We start from the raw sequence: 26,700 nt of genomic DNA, 5'->3' as shown, positions 1-26,700 counted from the left end.
TAAATAAATTGAATAATTCTTATAAAAAACAACATTAAAAGATTTTTACATTTTCGATTTTTTCGACAGAAATTGCATAACCGCATTCATACACTCATCTGAAAGCCATCTTTCCTCCAAACGAACGCATTCTTCGTCATTAACTTTTAAAAGTGTTTCTTTTTCTCGATTTCGATTAAGAGCTTTTGAATAGAGAATCGACTGAAGCGAGAAACATTAAAACATTAAATAATAAGACAAACGCTTAAAAGATATTTGAAATTTCATAAAAGATATTTTCAAAACAAACCTTGTTTGGTAACGAGGCTAGATGCTTTATTTTTTCTTGAACAGTTTTATGGAACTCTGCATGTGGGATGACTTCAGATATAAGACCTCTATCGAAAGCTTCGCGTGCAGTTAATTTTTTTCCAGCAAGTAGCATCTCATTTGCCTTTAATAGAAAAAGTGTTTTTAAATTGAAGATAAAAAAAAAATTACGAGTATTACTGAGCATATTAAAGTTCGTACCTTAGCATAACCCATAATTTTTGGAAATGTATACGAGGAACAACCTTCAGGTGACTGACCCAGAGTAGTAAACGGAGTTTGAAATGTAGCATTCTCGACTGCATAAACCAGATCAGCAAGTCCCAATAATGTAACAGAAATACCGACAGCTGGTCCATTAACAGAACATACAAGAAGCTTCGGAAAATTTATAAAACTTTCAACAAACCCTCTAAAGAAATTTTAATTTGAAGATAAATGTACAATTACAAAAAAGAATACAACTTCATGATTTGCATGTTGTAACATTCTGACATATCATATACATTTGTATATGTCATATGACATATCATACACATTCACATGTCATATGACATATCATACACATTCACACATTCACATGTCATATGATATCACATATCACATTCACATGTCATATGACATATCATACACATTCTGACATAAACATACTGACAGTATCAACATAGCAAGTATAAACAGCAAGTAAACTGTCCAATTCATTTAACTTTTTTTTAAATTTTAAGTTGTCTTTTTTTGTGTACTTGTTTGTTAAATTAGTTTCTTTTGCTTATTCTTTGTTTAATATTTTAAAAGAGATTCCGAAAAACTGTTTGACGGAAAAAGAAGTTTTGGCCATTTTTTAGGATAATAAAAAAAAAAAAAAAAATTAAATATATAATAAGGAAAAAAAATCAGATCTTTAAAATCTTTCTTTAGCAATCTTGAAGTTAAATTTTCAGCAAGAGTGAATAAAAAACTTAAATCAAGACATGATACCTAGAGTATAAAGGATAACCAAAAAGAATACAACTTATCAGTGCCTAACATTTTCAATGTTAATATACAATTTGTTAAACCTGGAATACTGTCCTAGGAAGGTCAAGGTAGTTGGGGAAGGAAGGTTAAAACAGGCAAGGGTGGGGATTTAAAGGAAAGGGAGAACTCCCCAAGACCTTCCATTGCCAAGCAAAGGTCTGGGGAGTGCTTTTGCCACAGTGAGGTCTGGTGGAATAAACTACCAATAATGAACATTCCTGGCATATAAAATTGGTAAAAGTGTATGTTAAAACATCCATCTTCATTTCATAAATAGTGTTTATTTATGACCACTATATAATATTTATTTTGGCACTGACTAAATATATTTTGCACAAATTAAGTTTTAAAATGCTGACGTAAATCCAGACAGTTATTTAAGAAAACGCAGAATAAAAAAAAACAATAATGTAAAAAAGAAAAAACTTTTTTTACCTTAATTAAATCCCTTCATATTTAGATAGTACCTGCCCTAACCAAAACTCTAAGTCAATTATGCACTGAAACCCCTGCTACATATGCATACAACCCCTGCATGTACATGTATATGATTTTTTTTTAAATTCCTAAAAAGTTCTGGAAGTTTTGAAAAGTTTTAAATTATTGAGTATATATAAAGTGTAAAACAGCTTATGAGATCAATTAAAATTTCTGCATTGTAACTTCTGTATTTCGCAAAAAATTAATGACATTAAAGACCATATACAGCACTGTCTGCTGCGTAGTAGCCAAACCGCACAAAATATATGAAATCAGATAGGTCAGGACTTAAAAATACAAAATCAACCCACATGACCACATGACTTTTGATTGTATTTCTCTCACATTAGGAGTTATAGGATTGAGAGAAGAGAGAAAAAGAGACTACCCTATTCTATTGTAGTTGACAAAGTTGTCGTTGAGAAGAGAGAGAAAAAGAGACTACGTTACTCCATTGTAGTTGACAAGGTTGTAGTTGAGAGGAGAGAGAGAGAGAAAAAGAGACTACCCTACTACTATTGTAGTCGGCAAAGCTAACTTGAAAAAAAAAGTCAATTATACCTATAAACACCATTTTTAATAATCTGTAATCTGCAAAGATTTTCTAAAGTTAAACCAATATCATAAGTTGATTTGTTGTCAGTTATAACATATACTTTTGATTTGTTAAACATCAACAACATTATCATTTACTCTAATATATTGTAAATTTATATTTACAATAAAACTATACACTTAATATATAACATTTTTATATCAAAAATTATAATATCTAAAATATTACCATCATCAAAAGAAATTTTTAGTTATGCTTTATCATTTTTTTTAATGTAACATTTATTTACAAATGTTATAGCTAGTTTTTTCTTGTCAGAGACTAACATTTTTTAAAGTTATCTTTATGATGTAGACAGTAAATTACTAGCCATATCATATGGGAATAGTATTTAATGAGGTCATTTCCAATGATACAGATAAAAAACTGTTGAGATAATATATTGGTTAATTTATAATGAAAAAACATTGGTAAACAAAGATTCTAAAAAGATTGATGACCATTGATTGAAGTTTTTCTTGATACATCTTGGTCCTTTTAATTATTTCTTTAATACTCCTTAGTTGAAACGTTTTGTATATTTTTACTACTTTATTTTATTTATTTTAGTGTTATTTATACTACATTAAACTTTATTCTTAGATATAAAGTTGTTTGGTTTATTCAAAACATATATACGAAGGACATTTCAGTGCTTGCATTTTTGTAAACTTTTCTTTTCTGTGAGAATAAATTTATTTGAATTTGCCATGTTTCTTACTTTTTAATTTTTTTTAACATATTTCAGCAGTATATCTCTTATAAATATTAAAAAAAGGTTATTTAAATTACTTATGAAAAAATTACTAAATCTTGACAAATAATTAGTGAAAGAGAGTTATTTTTCAATAATGACTCTCATGTTCAAACCCAAATTAATTTATAGACAACAGAAATGATTTAGACCCAGAGTTTAAAAATAACATAGAACAAAGTCATACATTCCCACATTTATTATTATTCATTATTACCACATTAATCAAAAAGCTCACTTTAGTAACTTGCGACTGTCAGATGCAAGTTTTTTGGCACCACCATCTGGAATGTTTGCAAAATTAGAAAGATCATTACCACTACAATAATAATCTCCCTCTCCTGTGATCACCACCAAGTTAATTGAAGGATCCTTGGCTGCTTCATTTAGTGTATCAGTTACAATATTGTACATCTGTTTGAGTATATAGAAAAATACGAACAACACACATTTAAAGTAATTACATTTTGTAGCTGATCAATAAAATGAAATGTATTTTCAAAAAAAATCATTCAATATCACTTTAAAGCCACGTTACCTCAATAGTTAAAGCATTATATTTTTTAGGTCGATTAAACTTAATAGTGCAGATGCCCTTTTCTTTTGTAATAATTATACTATCTGAAGTAGGCTCTTTCTTTGTAATAGAGTGTTCAGAATGTTCGTTTGCAAGATTAGCATCAACAGGACCTAAAATGTGTTACATTATTAGAGAAAAATTTCAAACAAATTTTTACAGTACAACTTACAATTGTATAAATAATAACTTTTAGACTAGGTATCATCAAAGTTAGATTTCAAAAAAATACAAAGACATTTAAATTATTACTTTGTTAAGACTTTTTATAGGAACTTAATTACCAAAGTTTAACAGTTTATTAATGTTATTAAATTTAACAAAGTTTAAGTTACTTTGGTAAAAAAGTTTATACAATTCTAAAGTAAAAGAAAAATAACATAACACTCAACAACAACAAAACAAAAAAAATAACAATACTAAAAAAAACATTCAAATAAAAATAAAACATAGCATATATTTAAGAAATAACATAGCAATGAAGAATTTAAAAAAATTTAGTTTATTTTTAACTTTTCATTATTTAATAACATTTTCGGTGTTAAGATTACTTTTCAAGGCAGTGACAACTTTACCATCTCTAGAGATTTTTTAAGGCTAGTGATAACTTTACCATTTCTAGAGACTTTTCAAGGCTAGTGACGACTTTACTATCTCTAGAGAATATTAATTTAAATGTTACAGAAAGTGCTGGAAAGTAAAAAACTTTTCAGAAACTGAAAATAATTTTGTGTATGTTGCGTACTTACTAGAAGGGAAAGTAGGAATAAAAGAGGTGGTTGGATGAGAATTTAGTCCAGATCTATTAAACGGGGAGTCTTAACAAAAGGGTGGGTAAGAATTTTTCCTTAAATCTAATGTCAATTTATTGCCTATAATCAAAGCCTACTAAATTCAAATTAATATTTTTTGCAGAACACGCATAAACAATTGAATTCTAGTGTGGCTCGCAATCAAATCTACATTTTTTAATGTTTTACCATAATTTCAATAGGATTTAATATGCTTATATAAGTTATATACTATAATGAGAAATCGAAAAAACATGACAAATTATAATAAACCAAGATTTTTTAAAGGTTAATGATTTTTAAAGACTAATTACACTGAAAGTTTTATATTTTTATCATTGACTGGTATATATTATCTAGTTTTTAAGACCGGTTTACACTGAATTTTTTTTTTTTAAATTTTGAGATAAAGTTTTTTGTTGATAACAAGTAAAAATAAAAAAAGAAGGATGGGGGGGGGGGCAAATAATAATAAGCTTGGGGTGGATGGGAAAATTTTCAGAAAATTAATAAACGTCCCCTACCATGTATTTTACTCTTGTAATAAGTCAAGCATGTAGGCCATCATCATAGTATTCATACCGATTTCAGGATGGTAACTAAGAATTTGGTTACCTCCATAAAATGCCAGTTGCTTAAGATTTGTATTAATAAGTGTTGTGTTCATAATGTATATTCTCTAAAAGTCAGGCACCAATCTATAAGATGAAGCCGTGATACACATGTATATAAATACAACGCATGCCCTAAATAAACAAAGCAAATATAATTGTCAATAAGAAGTCAAGCTAATTTATAAATCCTCATAGTAGAATAACTTTTGATACTTGTATTATCTGTTTTTTGTTTATCACATCTGGTATATTTTCTGCTACTGCTATTACCTTGAATTTTTTGATAAGAAGATCAAATAAATTTCTCCTGAGCATCATCTCCACATGGATCTCTCCAAACATGAGACATGCATGCAGCATAGATAGCATACAAAAATGAATTTGATTCGACAAAAAATATGTCCATAGTGATTTGACTTCATACAATTTAGGGGCAACCCACATCGTTATTTTACCTCTAAGACTCCATTTGCGAGTTATTTTGAATTGAATTACCACATTTTGACCCTGCTTGAAGAAGCATGGTACAAAAGTACAAATATTTTATCACAGGCTTTGTGAGAAACCAGGTGCAATCGCGCTCTATTCCTGACCAAGCATATAATATTTAGTTGCGACAATTGACTACAGTTTTTAAAATGTTTTGAAAACATTCAAATTTATGTATGCTTCTATGTATGTTCGAAACGTTTCAACACATTAAAAAAATTAACTTTGTAACGTTATTCTTCTGTATTCAATGTTTTTATATTAGCAAAACGCTTTTAAACAAAGTGATGATTTAGTTTCATTGATTGTTAATAAAAAAAAAATAACTTTACATAAAAATAATTATATAAAGTTGAGTAAGTTTTATTAAAAATCTATATAAAGTTGAGTAAATTATAAACAAATTAAATTAATTTTTTATCATTTAAATGTAAATCTTTTAAAAACAAATTGTATAATTGATTTTATAAAAAAAAGACTTTCAACAACAATTGCAACTTTAACAAAATTTAAAAAAGAAAAAACCATTATAGTTAATAAAACAAACAATCAAACAAACATACAAGAACTTACAGGCGACTGAACATAACATAACATCTACATATATACATAGTAAATTACGAGTTGATTAACACCGCGCCAGAGGTTCGAAAAAATACACACATACATTTATAGAAAGTGACTTAGGGGTGAACCAGCACGTCCATATAACACACTAAGATACAAATATATTAAAAAGCTTACTCACTAAACATCATCAGGGGTGTTGTGAATCAGCTCCGCTTCTTCATCATAAGCTAGGGTTGTTAGCTGTAAACAATAACTTAGGAAAATTTTGCATTTTTATCTTCCGTATTTCTAATTGCTATTGCGGAAGTTGTACTTGTGCAAATTCACCTTCCGTAACGCATTGTATGGAAAAAATAATAATAATTCCGTCATAACTCTTAACGAAAAAGAAACTTGCAAAACAAATCATTTCAAAAGAATACTTGCAAATCGGTTCCATACAGAAGGAGCGCTTCAGAATATGCGCTTATAAAAAAGACTCGAAAGCATTCATTAAACTGTCATACAAAAAATGTTATTTAAATAAAAAAATGTTGTTAAACGATTCTTCAATAGCTTTTATATATATATATATATATATATATATATATATATATATATATATATATATATATATATATATATATGTATATATATATATATATATATATATATATATATATATATATATATATATATATATATATATACACACACACACACATTTACATTTTGCTCTCTTTGCCCCCTGTCGCTACGCCAGTGTTTATATATATTTATAAATTTCAAGTATCGACTTTTGGTTGCTTGTTGTCTTGGCTTTGCAAAAATGGAGATTTACTATTTATAATCTCATATATAAAAATCCAGTAAAATATTTTGTTTCATCATGAAGTTTAACTTAACTTGACGTGTTGTTTGGCCGTTGTTAGTTCTTACCAAATCTTACAATTAATTTTTCATTCTCTTCTAAAATAGCTAGTGCTTTAAAACTTTCAGCAGTTGTATATTCCCAATAACGTTGGGATGTTGCATATTAAAACATTTTCCAGGGCCAACGGTACAAGAGGGAGCAAGTGCCACCCTAACTTTTTTTTTTTTAATAAAAGAAAACATTTTAGATAAAATCTTTAAAAAAAATGCCTTTTCATGAACTTTTTTGAATTTACTTGTTGTTATTAAGGTAATAAAAGCGAAAGTAATAAAAGCCCCTCAAAAATAAAAAAAAGTGAAACTGACTAAACATAAAAACATTCTATTTGAAAACAAATGAGAGCTATTTTTAGGCATTTTGATATAAAATTAAGTTTTAGCATTCATTTCTTAAATTAGGTCTTTTTTTGATTTCAACAATAGCATTGTTTTCCAATTACGCAATTGCATTTGTATGTTAACGTTGTTCAAGTTATCTTCATTATTTAATTCTTATTCATTAAATGACATTTTAAAAACCTTATGAAAGTCTTGGTTTATTCATAAATGTTTACAATTGAAACTTATTAATATCATATAATAATTAGTCTTTAAGTTACATAGTTAATCATGCATATTTGATTCATAAAACGTAATTAAATATATTTATTATGCCGCATTTAGTAAGTTTTTTTCTGTTAAAAACTGTTTTGCAAGTTGCGGTGCAAAATAGTTTCATTTTGAAAGATACATGGTTTTTTAACATTATTTCAAAAAATAAAACCTTCAAATGTTAATATGTTCTAATACTGAAAATAAAACTTCATTATAAACATTTTGGTATATAAATTTTTTATTTTTTACAATTATATCCATTTAACCAACAAACTTAAAAATATATTGACTTGAAAACATCATTTAGCGAAAAAGCTTGTTTTGCAAGTGCAACTTCCGTAAGCCCTTTCGTATGTAGTTTTATTTTGTAATTTAACTTGCGAAAGACTACATTTCGTAAGAAGCATTTGCGAAATAAACGACAGTTTTTTTTGTTTTGTAAAATTCGGCACAAAAAAATTCCTAATTCTCAATACCCTTCCTAAAGAACTTTATTTTTACGGAATTGTACGAAATCTTCCGAAATTTGTTTTCAAATAATTTGATGCAATAAAAACTTGTTTTTAGTTAGCAAAATACAAAATAAAATTGTCACTTTGAATGTATTATGCCTTTTATATATTAATTTATAATATATATTATAGTATAATAAACCAATGGAATAAAAGAAAAATATAAAGTTATTAAATGTATACTTAGTCTGCAGTTTGAATACTAATCATTAGAGACTAAATACCAGGGGTTTGGTGCTTTGCCGAATTTTTAAAGACATTTTAAAGACACTGCTAAAAAAAAAGAAAATAATATAATACTTCTATTGTAACTTAATGATTTAACTATTTCTTTTGTTCATCTTACTTAAGAAGAATTGTTTCAAATATTTTAAATTTGCAAATACGCTTTGCGCATGAAATGGTTATAAAAATGGTTATAAAAATTTACTTTTTTATTTATTATATAAATTGAATTAGTTTTATTAGAATCTTGTTGAAATAAAACATAAATACATAAATAAAAAATTATATTGTAATTTTTCACTTATGTATTTATGTTTTATTAAATTTATTATTAAATTATGGCTAAACTGAGTATTAAATGCGTGGTGAGATATAAAGTGCAATTGCACCCACTTCCCGGCCAAGCCTGTTAATCATGGTATTTTTTAAACTCTCTCTTTAACTATCTTTCTAGATCTTTTACATGGTTCCTTAATTTTGATTTTGAAATAAAAATCTCAGTTGACTTCCATGTAATAGTTCTTATCACATTTTATTAGAGTTTTATGTAATACTAGGACACCTTTGAAAATTCCTTTGTTTGACATATGACACTTTAATCATAATTTTTACTGATTTCACAGTGGCTTCTGCTAAGTCATTCATTGTGGACTACCACCTTTTATGTGCTTAAGTTGCCACTGTCAAGAAAATTAATGAAGAAAAAAAATTAATGACTATTTGAAGTATATTGTGTACCATTATCTAAAACTAGTTCCTCCAGTATACTGTTGAAAATGATTCCAGTATACTGTTGAAAATGATATGAAAATGATTCTTTCCTTGCTTGTATTACATTTACTGAATTGGTATTTGAAAACAGAAAAACCTCAGGCTACAAACAATAATTAACAATAATTAAATAGTTTTTATTAGTTCCCTGCAACAAATCAGTTCCAACCATATACCAGGGTTGTGTTGGAATTTTATGAGGTTCTTTTGGCTTTGATGAGAGATACTTCATACATGCTTCACTTTTTGGATTAACTATTAAAGCTGGTTTTTAAACCTGACCAGAAAAGAGACTTGCGTGCACAACATTTCGCACTTCTCCTAAGTAACCTTTGTGCAATTTTGACACTTTTTATTTTGTATACTAACTGGGAATATTATACTGTTTTGATACATCAAGTATCTTTCGATTTTAACTATTTCATCTTTAAATTCCCAATAAGGCTAAAAATTTGCTGGACAATATTTTTTTGAAATCAGCCATCCAGAAACTTTACTTTCTTACAATTGTTTTAAAAGTTAATCTTTCTTACAATTGTTTTAAAAGTTCAGTTTTTTGCATAATTTTTTTTAACTGACTCTCTGTAGCCGGCATACTTTTAATTATTGAATTAACGTATATGTTAAGATCATTTTCTGCAATTTTATTGTCATTTGTAGATTAAGATACATGTACAAGAGAAATTGAATCAGCATCCGTAATTGACTTGCCAGCAACATGCTTTGAAGTAAATGAAAGCCTTAATAATTTCATTCTTAATTGCTAAATTCTAAATGGCATATCAATAAGTGAACGATAATTTAATATAGGAATTAAAGGTTTGTGATCTGTTTCCAATATAAAACTTGGTAACCAATAAAAATACTTTGACATAGGCATGTACTCTCATATTACAGCTAGCATTTCCATATCAATTGGATAATGATAATTTTTCTGTTGTTATCAAAAATCTAGATGCACAATCAAGTGGTTTGTAAGTCAATTCAATAAACTTCCATCTCTGTTCTCACTTTTACTGGTTTTGTCACATCCTAGTGTGCCAAAATTGGTGGATTTGTCAAACTATTTTTTACCTCATTGAGTGCTTTGGTATGATTTTCTGTTCATATCCATGCTGATTTTAAACTTATAAGATCTCACAAAGGTAGAGTTAGTTTAGCAAGTAAGGGATTAAATTTTGATAATTGCCGAGCCATAACTAAAAAACTATGCAAAACTGTATATTTGTTGTTTTCAGAAAAGTTTGTATTGCTTCAACTTTTTGATCAGAGGTTTCACTCCTGCTGCTGAAACTGTATGTCCTTCCAAAGTCTCATTAATAATACTCTTGGCAAACACTTCCACTTTCTCCAATATAAATGAAGAGAATCTTTTTGCATTTTTGGTTACACTCAATAATTCTTAAATGTTTCCAGCTTCTGAAGAAAATGTATTTCTTAACATAACAGCTAGATACACTAGTGGTTTCTTTTCCAAATCTGACAACAAAACATAATCATGCCATTTCTCAATCCAAGAGCGAAATGAAGCATATCAATCTACCACTAAATCTAACATCGGAGGAGAAACATTACCTTTACCACTTTCTGCCATTTTTAATATAAAGATTCCAAAGATAAAAGAAAATAATCAGTAAATACTATAAAACTTTTTTTGCACATTTATATACATACATTGAGCATTTATATACATACATAATATGTTCTTATAAATTCCGGAAATGATCTATAAGATCTAGCTGTGATACATAATGCAGCCCTCAGACCTAGTGCATATTTTCATATTACTTATGGTGCTGATTGCCTGTCTTTTATTCAACCTTAAAGAAGATAATTGTATTTCAATCAATTGATCAAACTGTTGTGTTAATTAGGGAAAAATCATAACATCATAAAATCTTATCACTGAGGGAATAAAAATCAGCTCTGATTAAACAAGGTTTCAATTTAGAAAGCAATTTTAACTCTGTATTAAGCAGGCTGAAGAAGGCTTTGTAGTTGCAAATAAGAACTAAATGTAAATGGCGCACATTATGTGTCCTTCATGTCTGCCCACATCTTAAATTTGTAAGTCAAATTTAGTCACCACATGAGAAATCTGATATTAGCACTCTTGAAAATATTCAACACAGAGCTACAAAAATCTCAAATATTAAGCATTTAACTTATGAGAAAAGGCTTCAACTAATGAACTTAAAAACTTTAGAAGAGAAGAAAAAGAAGCGATCTGATTGAACAGTTCAAAATTAAGAAAAAACTTGATAAAATACCTTTTTTAAACCGCAGAATTTCTTAGCAAGCAATACATTATACAATTTTCATGGACACAACAAACGACTTGAACGTTCTTAAATCATAAATTGTATATAAATATTATGTATGATTCTTTGATAACTGAATAAATTTTAAACAATAAACAATGTATGGGTTGAATTAGGTCAAATTTGGTCAACTGCAAATTTTTTTTAAAAAAGATCTCCCCCTATTTGTTTTCCTCCCCCCTCCCCCTTTTTTTGTTTGTTTGTTTGTTTAAATATTTATAATAGAAAATTTTTATTATTATTCTTCTTATTATTTTTATTGTCACAACTTAGCATAAACTAACTAGCATTATATTGTGTAAAAAAAAGAGTTGGCTTTTTAAAAAAAAAATTATACTTAGAGATATGTTCATACAAAACATTTAGTAGCGTGAAAGTTGAATTATATATATATATATATATATATATATATATATATATATATATATATATATATATATATATATATATATATATATATATATATATATATATATATATATATATATATATATATATACTTATTTAATAGTATTTATAATAAAATTGTTTTTTATCTAAAAAAATAATTATTTATTTACACTTCGTCTGTGAGATGACATTACAAACAAGGAAAATAACAGCTTCCATTAAAAACTTAAGAAAAGAGTGCAGGAAAAGACATTTAACCACAGTCTAAAATTAAATAGTCTTAAATTTTAGTTTTATGAACGACATTATATTCTTCTTTGGTTGAAGTAATTTTTTAACTTTATGAGCAATATTTTTTGACTACTTTTAAAAATAGTAAAAGTCAGCAATTAACAAACTAAAAAAATGTCAAGATCATTGCAATTCACTGCTCGTGTTCACTTAATTCAACTCTAGCAATGCATACTTAAGTAGTTTTTTATGAATGGGTGTAATTTTGTTTACACCTGATTATTTTTTGCAATGTTGAGAAAAAGTTTAAAAATCAAAAAAATATTTGGAAATTTTATATAAAAAATCCATTATACTCATGTTCAATAATTTTTATAAAAGAATATAAAACTTCAAAATCAACTGTTGGAATTGTCATAAAACATAAAGAGAACAAAGGAAAACAGGGAAGTCGTGGAAAATCAAGATTTAATGAAAAAAAGAAGGCAAAATCAATAGTTTACTTGATTCATTGAAATCCAACTCAGTCACAACAAGATTTAGCTGCAAAATCTAAATAAAGTAGATCCTTCATCTAAAGAGTATTGAAAAATCTGAAGGCTTTTCACAATAATATCAAAAAGGTCGCTTGATGGAGAAATGAAGAAAGTTAGACGAGCTGAAAATTTGCTTCAATAAGTGACAAAAAAAACTTGTGCATTTTAGAAGACAATGAAACTTAATGTAAAAAATATAAAAATTATCAACCAAAACGTTATAAAGCATCTGACAGATTCAAGTACATTCAAATCAAAAAATTTGCTTGCATGGCAAGTTATTTGCAGTTGTGACTTAAAAAACTTTCTTTTCATAAAAAATCAAACTTTGGCATCAGATCTATACTTAATTGAATGTTTGAAAAAACAAATTCTTTCTCTAATTAAAAAACGATCAACTTTATATTGGTAAAAATCAAAAAAGTACAACAAAATCCTTTAAAAATTAGGTTTTTACTGGTTTCTTTTGGAATCTTTTGTTATATATTTGTAGATTCTGTGGATTTATTATAAAAATGTTAAATTAAATAAAAGAGAACCAAAAGTAGAGCACTTGCCTCATAAGCAAGAGGTTCTGAGTTCGATCCCCACCATGTCCCTGGTAGTACCGGGCTCAACTTGTTTCTACGCGCAGTAGTCTTGCTTGTCAAGGTTGGTGTTTCGGAGTTATAGATTTGAGAGAGTCGATTGCAGTGGTCTTCCTGGTATTGGGGAGGTGAATTAATATTAAAAAAAAAAAAAATGAATTTAATACTTATAAAAATTCTGATCTGTCAAAAATCTTCTAATCATATTTTAATTCATTATGTTTATATAAAAATCAAAGAAACTTACCAACTAAAGAATCAACAAATGATATGTATTGTTTCTCTGCTTCTTCCTAAATTCACAACAAGATTATGGCATTAAATACAAATGTCATTAAGATTTTTGAGACTTCATTTTTTACAACAATTATTAATTTTTACATTGATTTGTTAAATTATAATTGTATTTAAAAAATAATAATTGTTAAAAGTTATGTAATAATAACAATGTAAACTAATTATAATTAATTACCAACATACCTACCAATAAAGATAGCAACTACTATTTAATATAATTCAAACTTTTGAATTTCCAAGATAAAAAATTCTTAAAACTTACCACTACTCATTTGATGATATATGTAAAGCAAGGCTTGTGATAAAGGGGGCGCAATTGCTCCCTAAACATGAAACACACCCTTAAACAGAATATGTAAAACTTCCAGGTACGGCAAGTTCAGCTTACAATGAGTATAAATCATGCTTGCTCAAGAGTTTGGTAGGGGAAAAATGATAAATTGTTTAACTGATTTTTTATAAAACATTTTTGATAAAAATCTATAGCTAAAGATAAAACTTGTTTAATTTATTATTCTAATTCACTGCCAACAAGGCTGCAAGAAACCACTACTAAGTTGGGAGTTTCTAGAGAAAAAAGAACGGAGGTAGAGAGCAAAAAAATGGTTGACAGAAGAATTACATTTTTTAAGCAACCACTATTAAGTTGGGAGTTACTAGAAAAAAATAATAGAGTTATAGAGCAAGGAAACAGTTGACAGAAGACTTAAAAAGTTGTAGGTTATGAGTCAGGAAAACATGAAGATATGAGAGAGTTCCAAAGGGTTGAGGTGCAGGGAAAAAAAATAGACAAATAAAAGTTTTTAGAGCATGCAGGGGCAGACACAGTGAAAGAATGAGACTTTGCTGAATGACGAGTCAAGCTAGAATGAGTTTTAGTTGATGGAACTAGAAACAATAGCTCCTTTGAGCAGCGACAATGATAGTAATTGTAGAAAAGAGAATAAGATGCAATTTTACAACGATAGGAAAGAGGCTCAAGCTTAGCAGATAGAGCAGGTCCAACTATGTTTACAATGCATTTTTGAACCTTTTCTATAAGAGAAAAAGCATCATTAGAAGAACCAGCCCAAATATGACAACAGTATTCCATACAGAGACGAATAAATGATTTGTAGATGTAGAGTATTGAATCAGGAGAGAGATAATGGCAAGCATGATAAAGAGAAGCAACCTTAGCAGATGCTTATTTAGCAATCGATTGTATATATGGTTTCCATGAAAGGTCAGTAGTAAACGATAAACCAAGAAGATGTAAAGAAGAAGACTTAGTAAAAGGGTTGCCATTCATTCATAAAGGAATGTTGACAGTACTGTGATAGTTGTTTGCAGTAAATAACTGAGTTTTATTGGAGTTAAAATTCACTATCTATTGCAAACCCCTATCTGTTACAAAAATGAGATCAGATCGGCTGCCTATTCTATGTGATCAAAATGGGAAGACTTTTTGTCAAGACAGGAGTATAACGTTAAGTCATCAGCAAAAAGAGCTACTTTAGATGTAAGGTTGTCGGGAAGATCATTAATGTAAATGAGAAATAAAATAGGACCAAGGAGAGAACCTTGAGGTACCCCAGAAGTTACTGGAAACAAAAAAGAGTGTTAAATTTGGAGGGTGACTTGAATAAAGCAGTTAGAAAGAAACAATTTGATAATCTTAAAAACTTTCCCAGATACACCATATGAAATAATGTTATGGAGAAGACCAGTATCCCAAACATTGTCGAAAGCTTTAGATATGTCAAGACCCCTAGTCTCTCCTCCTCCATCTAATGTGCAATAAAAAATACTTTCAGTCACAGCAGATAGCAAGACAGCCGTAGAGCAAGAGGATCGAAGACCATATTGATTGTCTGACAGTAAGTTATTTAACCCAAGATGGGATGTCAGAAATTTGTTTATCAAAGACTCAAAGAGCTTGCTAATAACAGAAAGAAGACTAATCAGAAGATAATTGGAGGGGTCAGAATGTTCAACGGAGTTTTTGAAAATTGGAACAACAGATGCCATTTACAAGCAGGCAGGAAAATAAGACTCAGTTAAGCACTTATTAAAAAGTTGAGAGAGAATTGAAGAATGTACTGGAGAACAATTTTGTAAGACTACGACAGAAATGCTATCTGAACCACAAGCCATAGAAGAGTTTAATCGAGATATGACTTTAGCAACAGAAGCTGGAGTGATTTGAATGTCTAACAATGGGTTAACCTGTTTAATTGGAATGGCCATAAGACTTGAGAGTCAAATTAAAAGAAAAGTTCTTTGCAAATAATTCTGCCTTATCCTTGGAAGAGGTAATAAGATCAGTTCCATGAATGAGAGATGGAATGTTAGACCTACCTTATTTAAAGACACTGTTGGAGATTTCCCAAAAACCCCCAGAGCCTAACTTCTGAGAAAAGATACAAGATTTAGTGAACTGAGAATAATGGAGCTTAGCATCTGACAGCCCTTTTTACATCGATTTCTTGCAATAATAAATGGCTGTTTGTTTTCAAAAGAGTTGTTCTTTTAAAAAAGATGAAAAAAATGATTATGATTAGATATAGCAGCTGCATAAGAGGGTGAAAACCAAGGAGTAGAATGAGGCTTGACTTAGAACTGACGAGAAGGAATAAAAGCTTTAATTCCTGCCTGAATCCAAAAAGGAAATACAAGATGGAAGATTTAAAGAGATTATTGCATGGTCAGAACCAGCTAAAGGAGAAAATGGAGAAATTGAACACAAGCTAGGATCAGAGACCAGACATAAATCAAGTAGTGAAGGTAAATGATTAGGGTGGTCAGAAAAACGAGTCATAAAGTTAATTATCTGAGTAAGAGATTGAGAAATGCAGAAGTTATAGGCTTTAGTGCCAGCAGGGTCAGTAGCATTAGAGCCAAGCCATTCAGTGTGATGAGCATTAAAGTCACCAATAATAACAATATTGGCAGAAGGGTAAAGAGAGAGGGCATGGTCAATTTGATCAGAAATTTCATCTAAAAGATTGCAGTCTTGGGAAGAAGGAAAACAATAAAGAACAAAGAGAAAAGTGATAGAGTGAAGAGGTGCTAAGCAGAAGCACATAAAAAAATGGTCAAAGGATTCAAAGCTAATTTCATTACAAATAGGTGAATTGATGCGTATGTATACCCCTAAGCCAAGCATGTGACTATTGGAGTTTTTACAAATTAAAGGATAGTATCCTTTAACACTGAGGTCAGAAGATTTTAAATTAGCCTCAGTAAGTCTGGTGAATTTTGCAAGAAGTAAAACTCAACTGATGGGTTGGTTCAAGGTTGCTTCGCAGACCACGAATATTAGATATATTAAAACGGTTAGGTGGTGCGGATGATTTTTTATGTTTAATATTTTTGGGTTACTTTTGGCATGATTTAAGTTTAAAGAGAACTTGAGTCATTCATAAATAGAGCACAACCTCCTAAGCAATGAGCTATGCAATTTTCTCAGTCCAGTTAATTAACCCTAAGGTGTAACATAGGGCTCCTTATGTGGCCTAAACAATTTGTACCAAAAGCATTAACATGGACACCATCCATGTGCAACATGGTACTGTTAATACTTTGATATTTTGCAGCTGTTGATGGAATCAGTTTCTTTGAGAGCTACCACAGAGTTTGGGAAACCTTACTACTAGCCAGCCTCAGAACCATTAAACTGAGTTTTAGAGCTGTACCCTCATAAGGAGATAACAGGAAGAGTTGCATAGCCACTATCAAGGAGACACAAGCAGTCATCATCCTAGGCAGGAAATAATGTAATACAGGTTTACATCTATGCCAGCCTAATAGATGAAGAAGGGGTTTGAGGCTGATCAACAGAACTATTCTGCTTACCCTAAAGTCTTTGCCTAGGAGGCCTCCTAGAAGATAATAGCTGTATGCAGTTAACATCTGCCCAAGATGAGTATTTTTATTAAGACACCATCTCTAGCCTTTACTCATCCAAGAGCTTCAAGGCAGAGGATTTTTAAGTTGGCATTTGTTTCTCCTAGCCTTTGCCTATAAAAGCACACTCTACAAGGCAGCAGGGCATGGGGCAGGTAGTACTGAGTTACACAATATCAGGAGCAGAGTGATTGTGATGATCCTGAATCAAACCTGACCTGTCTTTCATCAATTAACAAAGCACTGGTATAAAAAATTAGCATTACGCTACTTGCTTTAATGTAGAACATGTGCTTCTGTTTTGCACTAAGAGGTCATCCATAAAGTATGTCCGCCAAAAATTTTGAAATTTAAACCCCCCTCCCCCAGGTTGCCATGCTTACTTTTATGTTCATTAAAAAGTACGCATGGCAACCTGGGGGAATCCTTAAAAATTTTTGTACGTTTTTCACACCCACCATCCCTCCTCAACTTTTTTTTTCAATAAAAAAGTTTATTGAAAAAAAAAAACAGATGGAGGAGGTACCTTAGATACTTTATACAAACCCTCTGTTTATGGCACAGGATCCTAATTTTAAAAAATGTCTTCAAATATATATACAAATATTAATTTTAATAAAGTTAAATTACAAAATATCAATGTGGTCGCTTGGCTGAAAGGTTAATGTTTTAGACTTCGACAGCGGAGATCGGAGTTCGATACCCGGTCAAGGCATATTGTATTTTTTGTATTTTTTTAAATTTTTTTTACGAAATTTAAAATCTGTCAATAAATTAAAATCTAGTTTTAGATAGTAAAGTTGAAAATTTTACTACATTAGTGCCCTCACATTTGGGCAGAGGGGCAAGGGTTTTAGGGCTTTTTTATTCGCAGGTTTCTGCTATCCAATTATTTGCAAGGCCTCCTCATTTGGCATAGGTATAAATATACTTAAGTTTGGAGTTTGCACAATGTGCGAAAGTATCATATATCTGGAACATCAAAAAATCCTCCGGGCACCCATGCATGTGTGTGCATAGAGGGAATCTCCACTCCCTTTACCATACATCTTTTTATGTTGGTCAACTAGGATCTTTAGTTAGAATTTTAACTTTTCTATTGATTAACTGGTTAATTGTGATAAATTAGAAAATCGAAGTACATACTTTTAAATTTTAAAAATGAAAGCAAAAAATTAAGTCATTTATTAATTCTTCAATACTAAATCAATAAAAACTTATAAGGACTCGCATTTTTGTTTGGTCGCGTTTTTGTTTTATTGTAAATAGTTAGAAAAAAATTGCAATCAGGCGCAAACAATATACCAGAAGTTGGGAAGTATAAAGAGCTACTTTGTTGATGTTGTATCATGAGTGCGCTATTGTAAATATTACTTTAAAAAACTTGTCAATGAAAGAACATTGTATAACAAATAGAAAACTTTTTATGAACATAGTCTTGAGTACATATAATCACGCTCATTGACAACATATTACAATTTTACCAGCACAAAATAACTGCTAAACAATTTTTTTTATCACACTATCACTAATAGTGCTTTAGACATCATTTTAGTAAGGCAGCATCTATTAGAAAAATGCATCGCAAATGCTGCCACTGTTGAACCTAGTTAGCAAGTGCATATAAAGGTTGTGGCCTACAACAGCTGCATTTCCTAGTTTATAACTATAGTAGAATACTGCATTTTTGACTTCCCACCTAAAAGTAATGACTCTATTTCTAAAGTGAGTTTAAAAAATTAATTTTAATTTGCAAAGTTGTTTCACAAAATAATATTTAATGGCAGTTTGATATCCTGTACATTATACTGGATAAAATATAATTTTCTTTGAATTTTGACGCCTTCTATAAGTTTTTTTATAGAGTTTTTATGTATTTATCTCTTATTATCATCTACTCAAAAAGAATTCTTTAAGAGATACCAGGCACAGCATTATGCAAGTACTTTCATATTAACTTCAAATGTTACTCATCACACTGTTCATAAAAAAATAAACTAGAAAACTAAAGAAAAATGCAGTAAAATTGAAAACTAAAAAGATACCTTTTCAAATGCATTTAAATATTCTGATTTTTAGTAAACAACATTATCTTAGATTAATAAAACAAAAACTAAACTGTATTAAATTAAAAAAAAAAAATTATATTTTATCTTTCTATAATTTAAAAAAAGAAATTTAAATAAATATCCATTGTTTAATGAAAAAATGTAAATAGAAAGTCATTAAAAGAGAATTAATAAGAAAAATATTGGTACTTTATTGAATAAGCGTAACTTATTGTATTAAGGAAACACAGGATTTTCAAACAAGTTGTTTATATTTATTCAATTTAAAAAACATTTATTTTTAAAAAGTTTAAAACAGCATCAAATATTGCTCTTGTGTATTTCCTTTGCTTAATAATGTTTTCTTTATGATTTTTGGTTAGATAATTGGATAAATTACTTTTTTTGTTAAAATGTGAACATTCGTTTAAAAATAATACATTTTTTTAAAAATCATTTCATAAACAAAAAGAATAAACAATGCAATAGTTTTCTTTGCCTAATAAAGTTTTATTGTAGTTGATAAAACTTATATCATCTAAATGCATTTCAAAGAAAATCTTCTTAGTCTGTAAAATGTGTAGATTTCAATTTAAACCAGTTCTAGGCCTCCCCATGATTGCATGTTTCTGAACAGGCCATTTAGTGCATTGTGACATTCTTTTCTATTTGTTTCCTATGCTTTGCAGTTGGTCTTTCTCAACAAATTTCTGTATATTTAATATAATTTAATATATTTAATATTTTTTTCTGTATATTTAATATTTTTATAACATTCAATGATCTTCGAAAATCATTAAAAGCATTAAATTTAACTGAAGAACCTCCAAAATCCGCCATGACTATACAAAATATGGTCACTAGTTATAGCAAAACTATTCAACAGTTAGTAATTAAAGAAATATCAGAATATAAATTAAATGGAAAAGGTTTTAGTATTACTTTTGATGAGTGGACTTGTTTTTAATTTAATTTAAGTTATACTTAATAAAAAACCTATACTATGTACAAAAATGAATTTTAAAAATTTCTGTTATGAATATTTATTTTTATATATGGAATATTACTTAAGGAACTGGCAATACATAAATGTAAATCTTCACTTAGAGTCAAAGTTTTGGAATTTAGAGCTTCTTAAAATAAATGGAAGTTTACCTGCAGAAAAATATGTCACAGTTTTAAGTGAAAAATTGAATCAGCATGGCCTGTCATGGAAAGGAATATTGTTTGTTTAACAAATGAGGGCGCAGCAGTTATACAGAAAGTAGGCAAATTAGAACCGGCTGCTCACCAGATGTGTTTGGCCAATGCAATTGAACTCGCAGTTGTAGATGTTCTATATATAAAAGAAGCAACTGAAGAAAGAACCGTCTGAATGAATTAATAGACATCGATTCTTATTACAATATCGAAGGACACGAAAACTATAGTGCCTTTGAAAATATAGTAAATACATAAAAGGAAGGATTAGTGATAGATTACAAAATACAATGATGAGATACAGGCATAACACATAGTCAAATTGATCCCTTTATACAAAAAGTAAGAAAAATTATGCAAATATAGATCAATAAATTTGCATGCTTTTCTAGTTAATCATGTTTTGTAAATTTATTTACTTTGCTTTAAAAAAATTCAAATTTTTTTATACCAGTTTTAATAACGATATTCCAGTATTATACTTTTATAATATCAAAATACCAGTATTGATTTTTTGACCGGTATTGGATACCCTACATATGAGGTTTTAGTATTTTATCAAAATGTTTTTTTTTTGCTTATAACTTTTTTTTATATATTTATAAAATAGGGAGTTTATTTTGGCTAATATTATTTTTCAGAAGTAAAATTTAAATTAGAGTTTTAATAATATAATTTATAAGTAGATTTATAATACAATTTATAAGTAGATTTATAATATAATTTATGAGTAGGTTTATAATATAATTTATAGAGTTATATTAATAGAACGTAATTTTACTATCAAAAATAAAATAATTTGCAAAACAATGCTAAATATGTATAGTAAAAAATTATCTAATTATAGTTTATCTAATTATACACCGCTGCTGCTAATGCTCATTCGTGCATGTTTTGGATTTTTTTAAACACCAATGCAAGAAAATATTGCTTAAGAGAACATAAATATAAAGCTTTTTTTTGTGTTGATTTTTAATAAGAAATTTTGTAATCTTTTGAAATATTTACTTACCTATTTGTATCAATTTATTGTTAAACTTAAATACTTTTTACTTCACTATTTTAAAACTTTTTTGAGTTGTTTTATACTTTGAACTGTTGTTGTTTGGCCAACATGTATATCAAAACAAGTATTATTGAAAGCCATAATCTGTAACCATAAGAGCTATTTTATTGAAAACCATACCTTAGCCCTGACCCTAAAGATTTAATGATAGGGTTAGACTCAGGGTATGGATATCAATAACTCTTGTTTTGCGTATGGCTTGATTTTTACAAACTTACTAAAGAGGGGTGTCTGAAATACACACCTGTCGTTTGTTCTATACTTTATATCACAATAAAAAAGCAGACTAATATTTTATACATTTTATTTTTTGTTAAACATTACATAATTTTTTTTTTGATACTATAGTGGATTTAATTTTTAATCAATAACATTTTAAGTAAGTTACTAAGTTGTGTCTGTTCAAGGCTTTAAGTTTATCTTTTCTGTAAGTTAACTCTAACAGGACAAGGAATATATTATTATGCTTTTAAAAAAAAAATTATACACATATGTATTTTTTTAACTTTTCAAAAACACATTAAAATGGTACTAAATGATGCAATTTAAATTAAAGCTTGTCATATATTATCTACTATATATGTAGGCTAAAGTATTATATTTTCATTTAAATTATGATTTTAAAATCTTTATAAATCTCTATAATTTCTTGAAATTTTTCTATTATAAATAACATAACTATATAAACTGTTTATTTAAACAGTATGTTTATGATTTATGTGTTTTTAGAACTATTAAGATTTATTTTTTCAAAATATTAGGTAATGTAACCTGTTATATTTGTAGATGATGTATTAAAATTGTATTGAAACAGACTGTTTAACTTATATATGATCATTTAATCATCAGTAAGTCAGTTGAATTAGTGAGTCAACTTTTTTTCTTTATTGCTTTTTAAAAAAGTATTAAAGTCTTCATTTCCATTTTTGAGTTATTATGTAATCATGATTCAAATAATTCTTAATGTAACTATATCTTTTAAGATAAGGCTCAGATATTATGTACTTAGTTTTATTCTGCAGGTATTTTTCTTTTTCTTTACTTTATACACATTGGAAAAAACACTAATTATGAATATCCTTAAAAAAATCAGCAAATAAAACTGTCAAGAATATTATAAATATTAAGTTTAGTTCAATTAAGAAATAAAAGTTTGATTTACCTTTATAAATATTTCTGTAGTTTTCAACAGTAATTGTTTTATTTATTTGAAAAGTTTTTGTTTTTTTGAATAATAATAATGCATCTGAGTAAAGTTTATTAAATTTTTTATATTTTTAAAAGATTGCACATTTTGTATTAATTTTTATTTTATTTTGTTTAGAAATTTAAAAATATATTTTTTTATCATTTTTATTACTTTTCCTATTTGCAAGAAAAAAAAAAAATCTGTCGTAATAAGAAAAAAAAGAGTCCTCTATGTCTGAATTTGGACAGCACCTAAATGTCGCCAAAATACGTTTAACACTGTCAAAAAGGGTCTAGAATAGCCCCTGCTTATGTATTATTTTAGGCAAAGATTTCAAGCTTTTTATGTAGGACAGAAAAATAAATAAAACTACATAAGTTTTATTCTAACAATTAAATTTTCAAACATTATTTTCTTATTTATTTAAAAAACTTGATACCCTGATATAATGTTAAAGCTTCACATTGAGCTATAATATAGATTATATTGTGATATCAAGTTTTTATAGCTCCACATTGAGCTTTAACATACCAGATTATCAGAGTTTAATAGTCATACATTATTATATAATGACTTAATAGTCTTAGCGTTAGACTTAAATATTTAATAAGAAGTTTAGTAATCATAGAGTATGTTACTTACTTTTGTAAGATTACCTAGTTCATTCCATGCATTCCACTTTGCTTGTGCAACAAAATCAAACATACCAGGTTTTTTTGTAGTGCATTTTCCTTCTGTAGCCTTTAATTTAAATGCAAATAATTTCTATGAAAACATCCTACAAATTTTTACGCAAAATATTAGAAAAACTCAAATTATAAATATAAAAAAACTTCTTTTACTATTTATGGTCATGTCATTCATACTAAACCTATAATTTATAACCAGTAATGATGAAACAGAGGTATTTCTAATCATAACTTAAATTGATTGAAGTGAAGTTTACATAACTTAAAATTTTAATTTTAATAGGTTAATATTTTAGAATTTCATCAATGATAAAATTAGTAGAAATGTTTCTATTTCTTTCTCAAATGAATCGTGCATTTTGAGCTAGAATACAGCATAGAGATTCATTTATTTATTTAATGCATGTCTTTTTTAATCAATGTTTTTTTCATCATAATTTTTTAATCCACTGACAACTGTTAGATGCAGTGTAACCAAAACATCAACAAAAATTTAAATCAACAAGTACTTTTCTATGTGAGATATAAAAATTTGTTTACAGCTGAGCATAGTTTTAAACTCTTAGATATTTTATCTTGAACTGTATAGTAACATTTTTTTATCAGACTTTATTGTCATTATAATAGAAATTATTAATTAAAATATTGCACTTATCAGTGCAAGCTTCTTAACAAAAATGAATTGCTTCCTATATACATCTTGGATAGTTTAAGTACTGGTCTTGCATGACACAAGTTTTTAGCTGTATTTTACAACTCATAAAAAATTTTTAACAAGTACATTTTTTTAACAACAGACAATGACATTCTACATTGTCCTAAATGTAGTAATTACTATAAAATATTTTACAAAGTTTGATGTTACTCATAACCTGCCAGCTTTAAAAAAATAAGAGCAGCATTAAACTATTTTTATTATTTCGCAAAAATTATTCTTAAAGAATGTATAAATATATGTGGAAACTGTTGGTCAAGGTTCTACAAATTTAAATTTCTTGATTTCTTAAATTCAAAACATTGAAATTTTAAATAACAACTACTTCAGAGAGCAGGAAAAAACGTGATTTCAATTTACGAAAAATATACTATAGCATTATTAGGAAACAAACCTGTTTAAAAAGTCCATATAGTTTTAATTTTGCATCATTTCCTGGATCTTCCTTTAATAGGGCGACTCTTTTTTTAGCCTCTTCCATGGTACTGTAATAGTTTGAAAAAAATAAAGGACTTCTTATGAGAATAACTTGTCGTGCTAATACTTGATGATTTATTTTTAAAAAACGGTACATAATAAAACTTTAATCTGTGCCAGGGACAAGGCAGAATATAATACTTTTAATTCGTGTCAAACTAACACAGCTACAAAACAAATCTTTAATGCGGGTGTAGGTACCAAACAAGCTGAAACCAAAATCCAAATAAGATAATAATAAAATAGTAATATTTTTAAAAGATTTTCTAAAAATTTATAAACTATTTACTTCGATATCAAACAATAAAAAAATACAGTTTCAATTTTATTTTATACTTTTAATTTGTGTTTTATTTATTCGAGTTATATTTTATTTTAATTTTTTAATATTTTTAATTCGTGTCAAAGTGACACAGCCTCAAAACAAACCATCAGTGCGAGTAATTTATAAATATTTTCAAATATTTATAGATATTAAATTTAATTGAATATTAAACAATTAAAAAAATAAAGCTTTTATTTTAACATGTTAATAACTTATTGTAGTGAAAAGTATACGCAGTTTGTGCCCCCTTCCCCGAAAGGGAGGAGCAATGTTCAATACCAATAGATGGCGTAGGGAGGATCAATGTTCAATACCAAGGGAGGAGCAATGTTCAATACCTAGATGTACAATCTACGAAATATACAATAGATGACGTTAATTTTTAAAACCAGCTAAAGCCACGTGTCAAATAATATCCAAATAAATCTTTCCAATATATTACCGCTATAAAATAAAAATAAAAAAAAGTGAATCGAAGTCAATTAATCAATCTATCTATATAAAAATTAAAATTCACAATGTCAATTAATCAAGAAATATCGATGAAAAACATTAAAGCACTATTAAATCCACAAAAAAAAGAAATCCTACAAGCAATAAACACAAGTCTTTCTAAAATAACAAGCGATATAGCTGAACTAAAAATTGCATATACTGATATTAAATTTACAGTACAAAAAAATACTGATGATATTAATGAAATACGACAGCAGCTGCTCAATCTGACCTCAGATAATAAAACATTTTCGGAAGACATTATTAAGTTTAGTGCGGCATTAGATGACCAAAACAGAAAGTAAACAGAAATTTAAGAAAGACACTGATTTTTAAAAACATTCCTATTAACACAAACAAATCCAAGGAATCCTGGTCTGATACCAAACTAATTATTGCAGACACCATCGCAGAAGCGGCTAACATAGACCCGAAAAATGCCCATGGCATGATCGAACGCTGTCGTCGAGGAAAAGTTAACGAAAACAACACTAAGTCAAACCACATTTTTGTTAAATTTCATAAATGGGCTGATAGTGAACATACAAAAAATATCTTTTTTATATCCAAAAACAATATACGGGTTGAACAAATGTATTCACCATCACTAACTCGACGCCGCAATGAGGCCATGAAAGAACGTCGTCGCCTTATAGAAAACAAGTCAATAGTAAGCGGGTACCTCGAATATCCAGCCCTACTTAAAGTTAAGAAAAAGAAAGAGGATTCCAGGTATGTTTTACTAAAATCTTTTTGAGTCGACATAAATAGCTTATAACTTTGGAGTTCGAGCAATGATACCTTTGATTTGCACGTGCTTTTCTTTTTTTTTCTTTTGTTGGTTTGTTTGTTTTGTTTTATTTTGATTTGCGGCACTATATCTGAACTTTTTCAAGCTTTTTATATTATATAAAAATTTAGCGATATAGTAATAATAGCACTTTTTGTGATGTTTATTATATTTTTACTTTTTATTTTTATTCTGTTTCTGGTGATTTGAGTTGAAGACGTTGCAAAGGATAAATAGCATAAAATT

At 28.1% G+C, this 26,700-nt stretch overlaps 1 protein-coding gene across 1 annotated transcript; it reads right to left on the bottom strand.

The window, feature by feature from the left end:
- On the bottom strand, positions 1–26,678 carry LOC136072105 (enoyl-CoA delta isomerase 2-like). Its single transcript, XM_065820412.1, has 9 exons — positions 26,466–26,678; positions 24,762–25,053; positions 23,606–23,704; positions 13,523–13,568; positions 3,694–3,845; positions 3,394–3,569; positions 511–721; positions 290–433; positions 1–201 (listed from the first exon to the last, which is right to left on the bottom strand). The coding sequence occupies exons 2-9, from the start codon at positions 24,939–24,941 to the stop codon at positions 46–48; spliced, it is 1,164 nt and encodes a 387-aa protein (XP_065676484.1). The 5' UTR covers positions 24,942–25,053; positions 26,466–26,678; the 3' UTR covers positions 1–45.
- Positions 26,679–26,700: the final 22 nt, after the last annotated feature.

This window comes from Hydra vulgaris, chromosome 15 (assembly GCF_038396675.1).
Source record: "Hydra vulgaris chromosome 15, alternate assembly HydraT2T_AEP".
Classification (NCBI taxonomy): Eukaryota; Metazoa; Cnidaria; class Hydrozoa; order Anthoathecata; family Hydridae; genus Hydra; species Hydra vulgaris.
The sequence above is the reverse complement of the archived record's forward strand: the minus strand, read 5'-3'. Positions and strand labels throughout refer to the sequence as shown.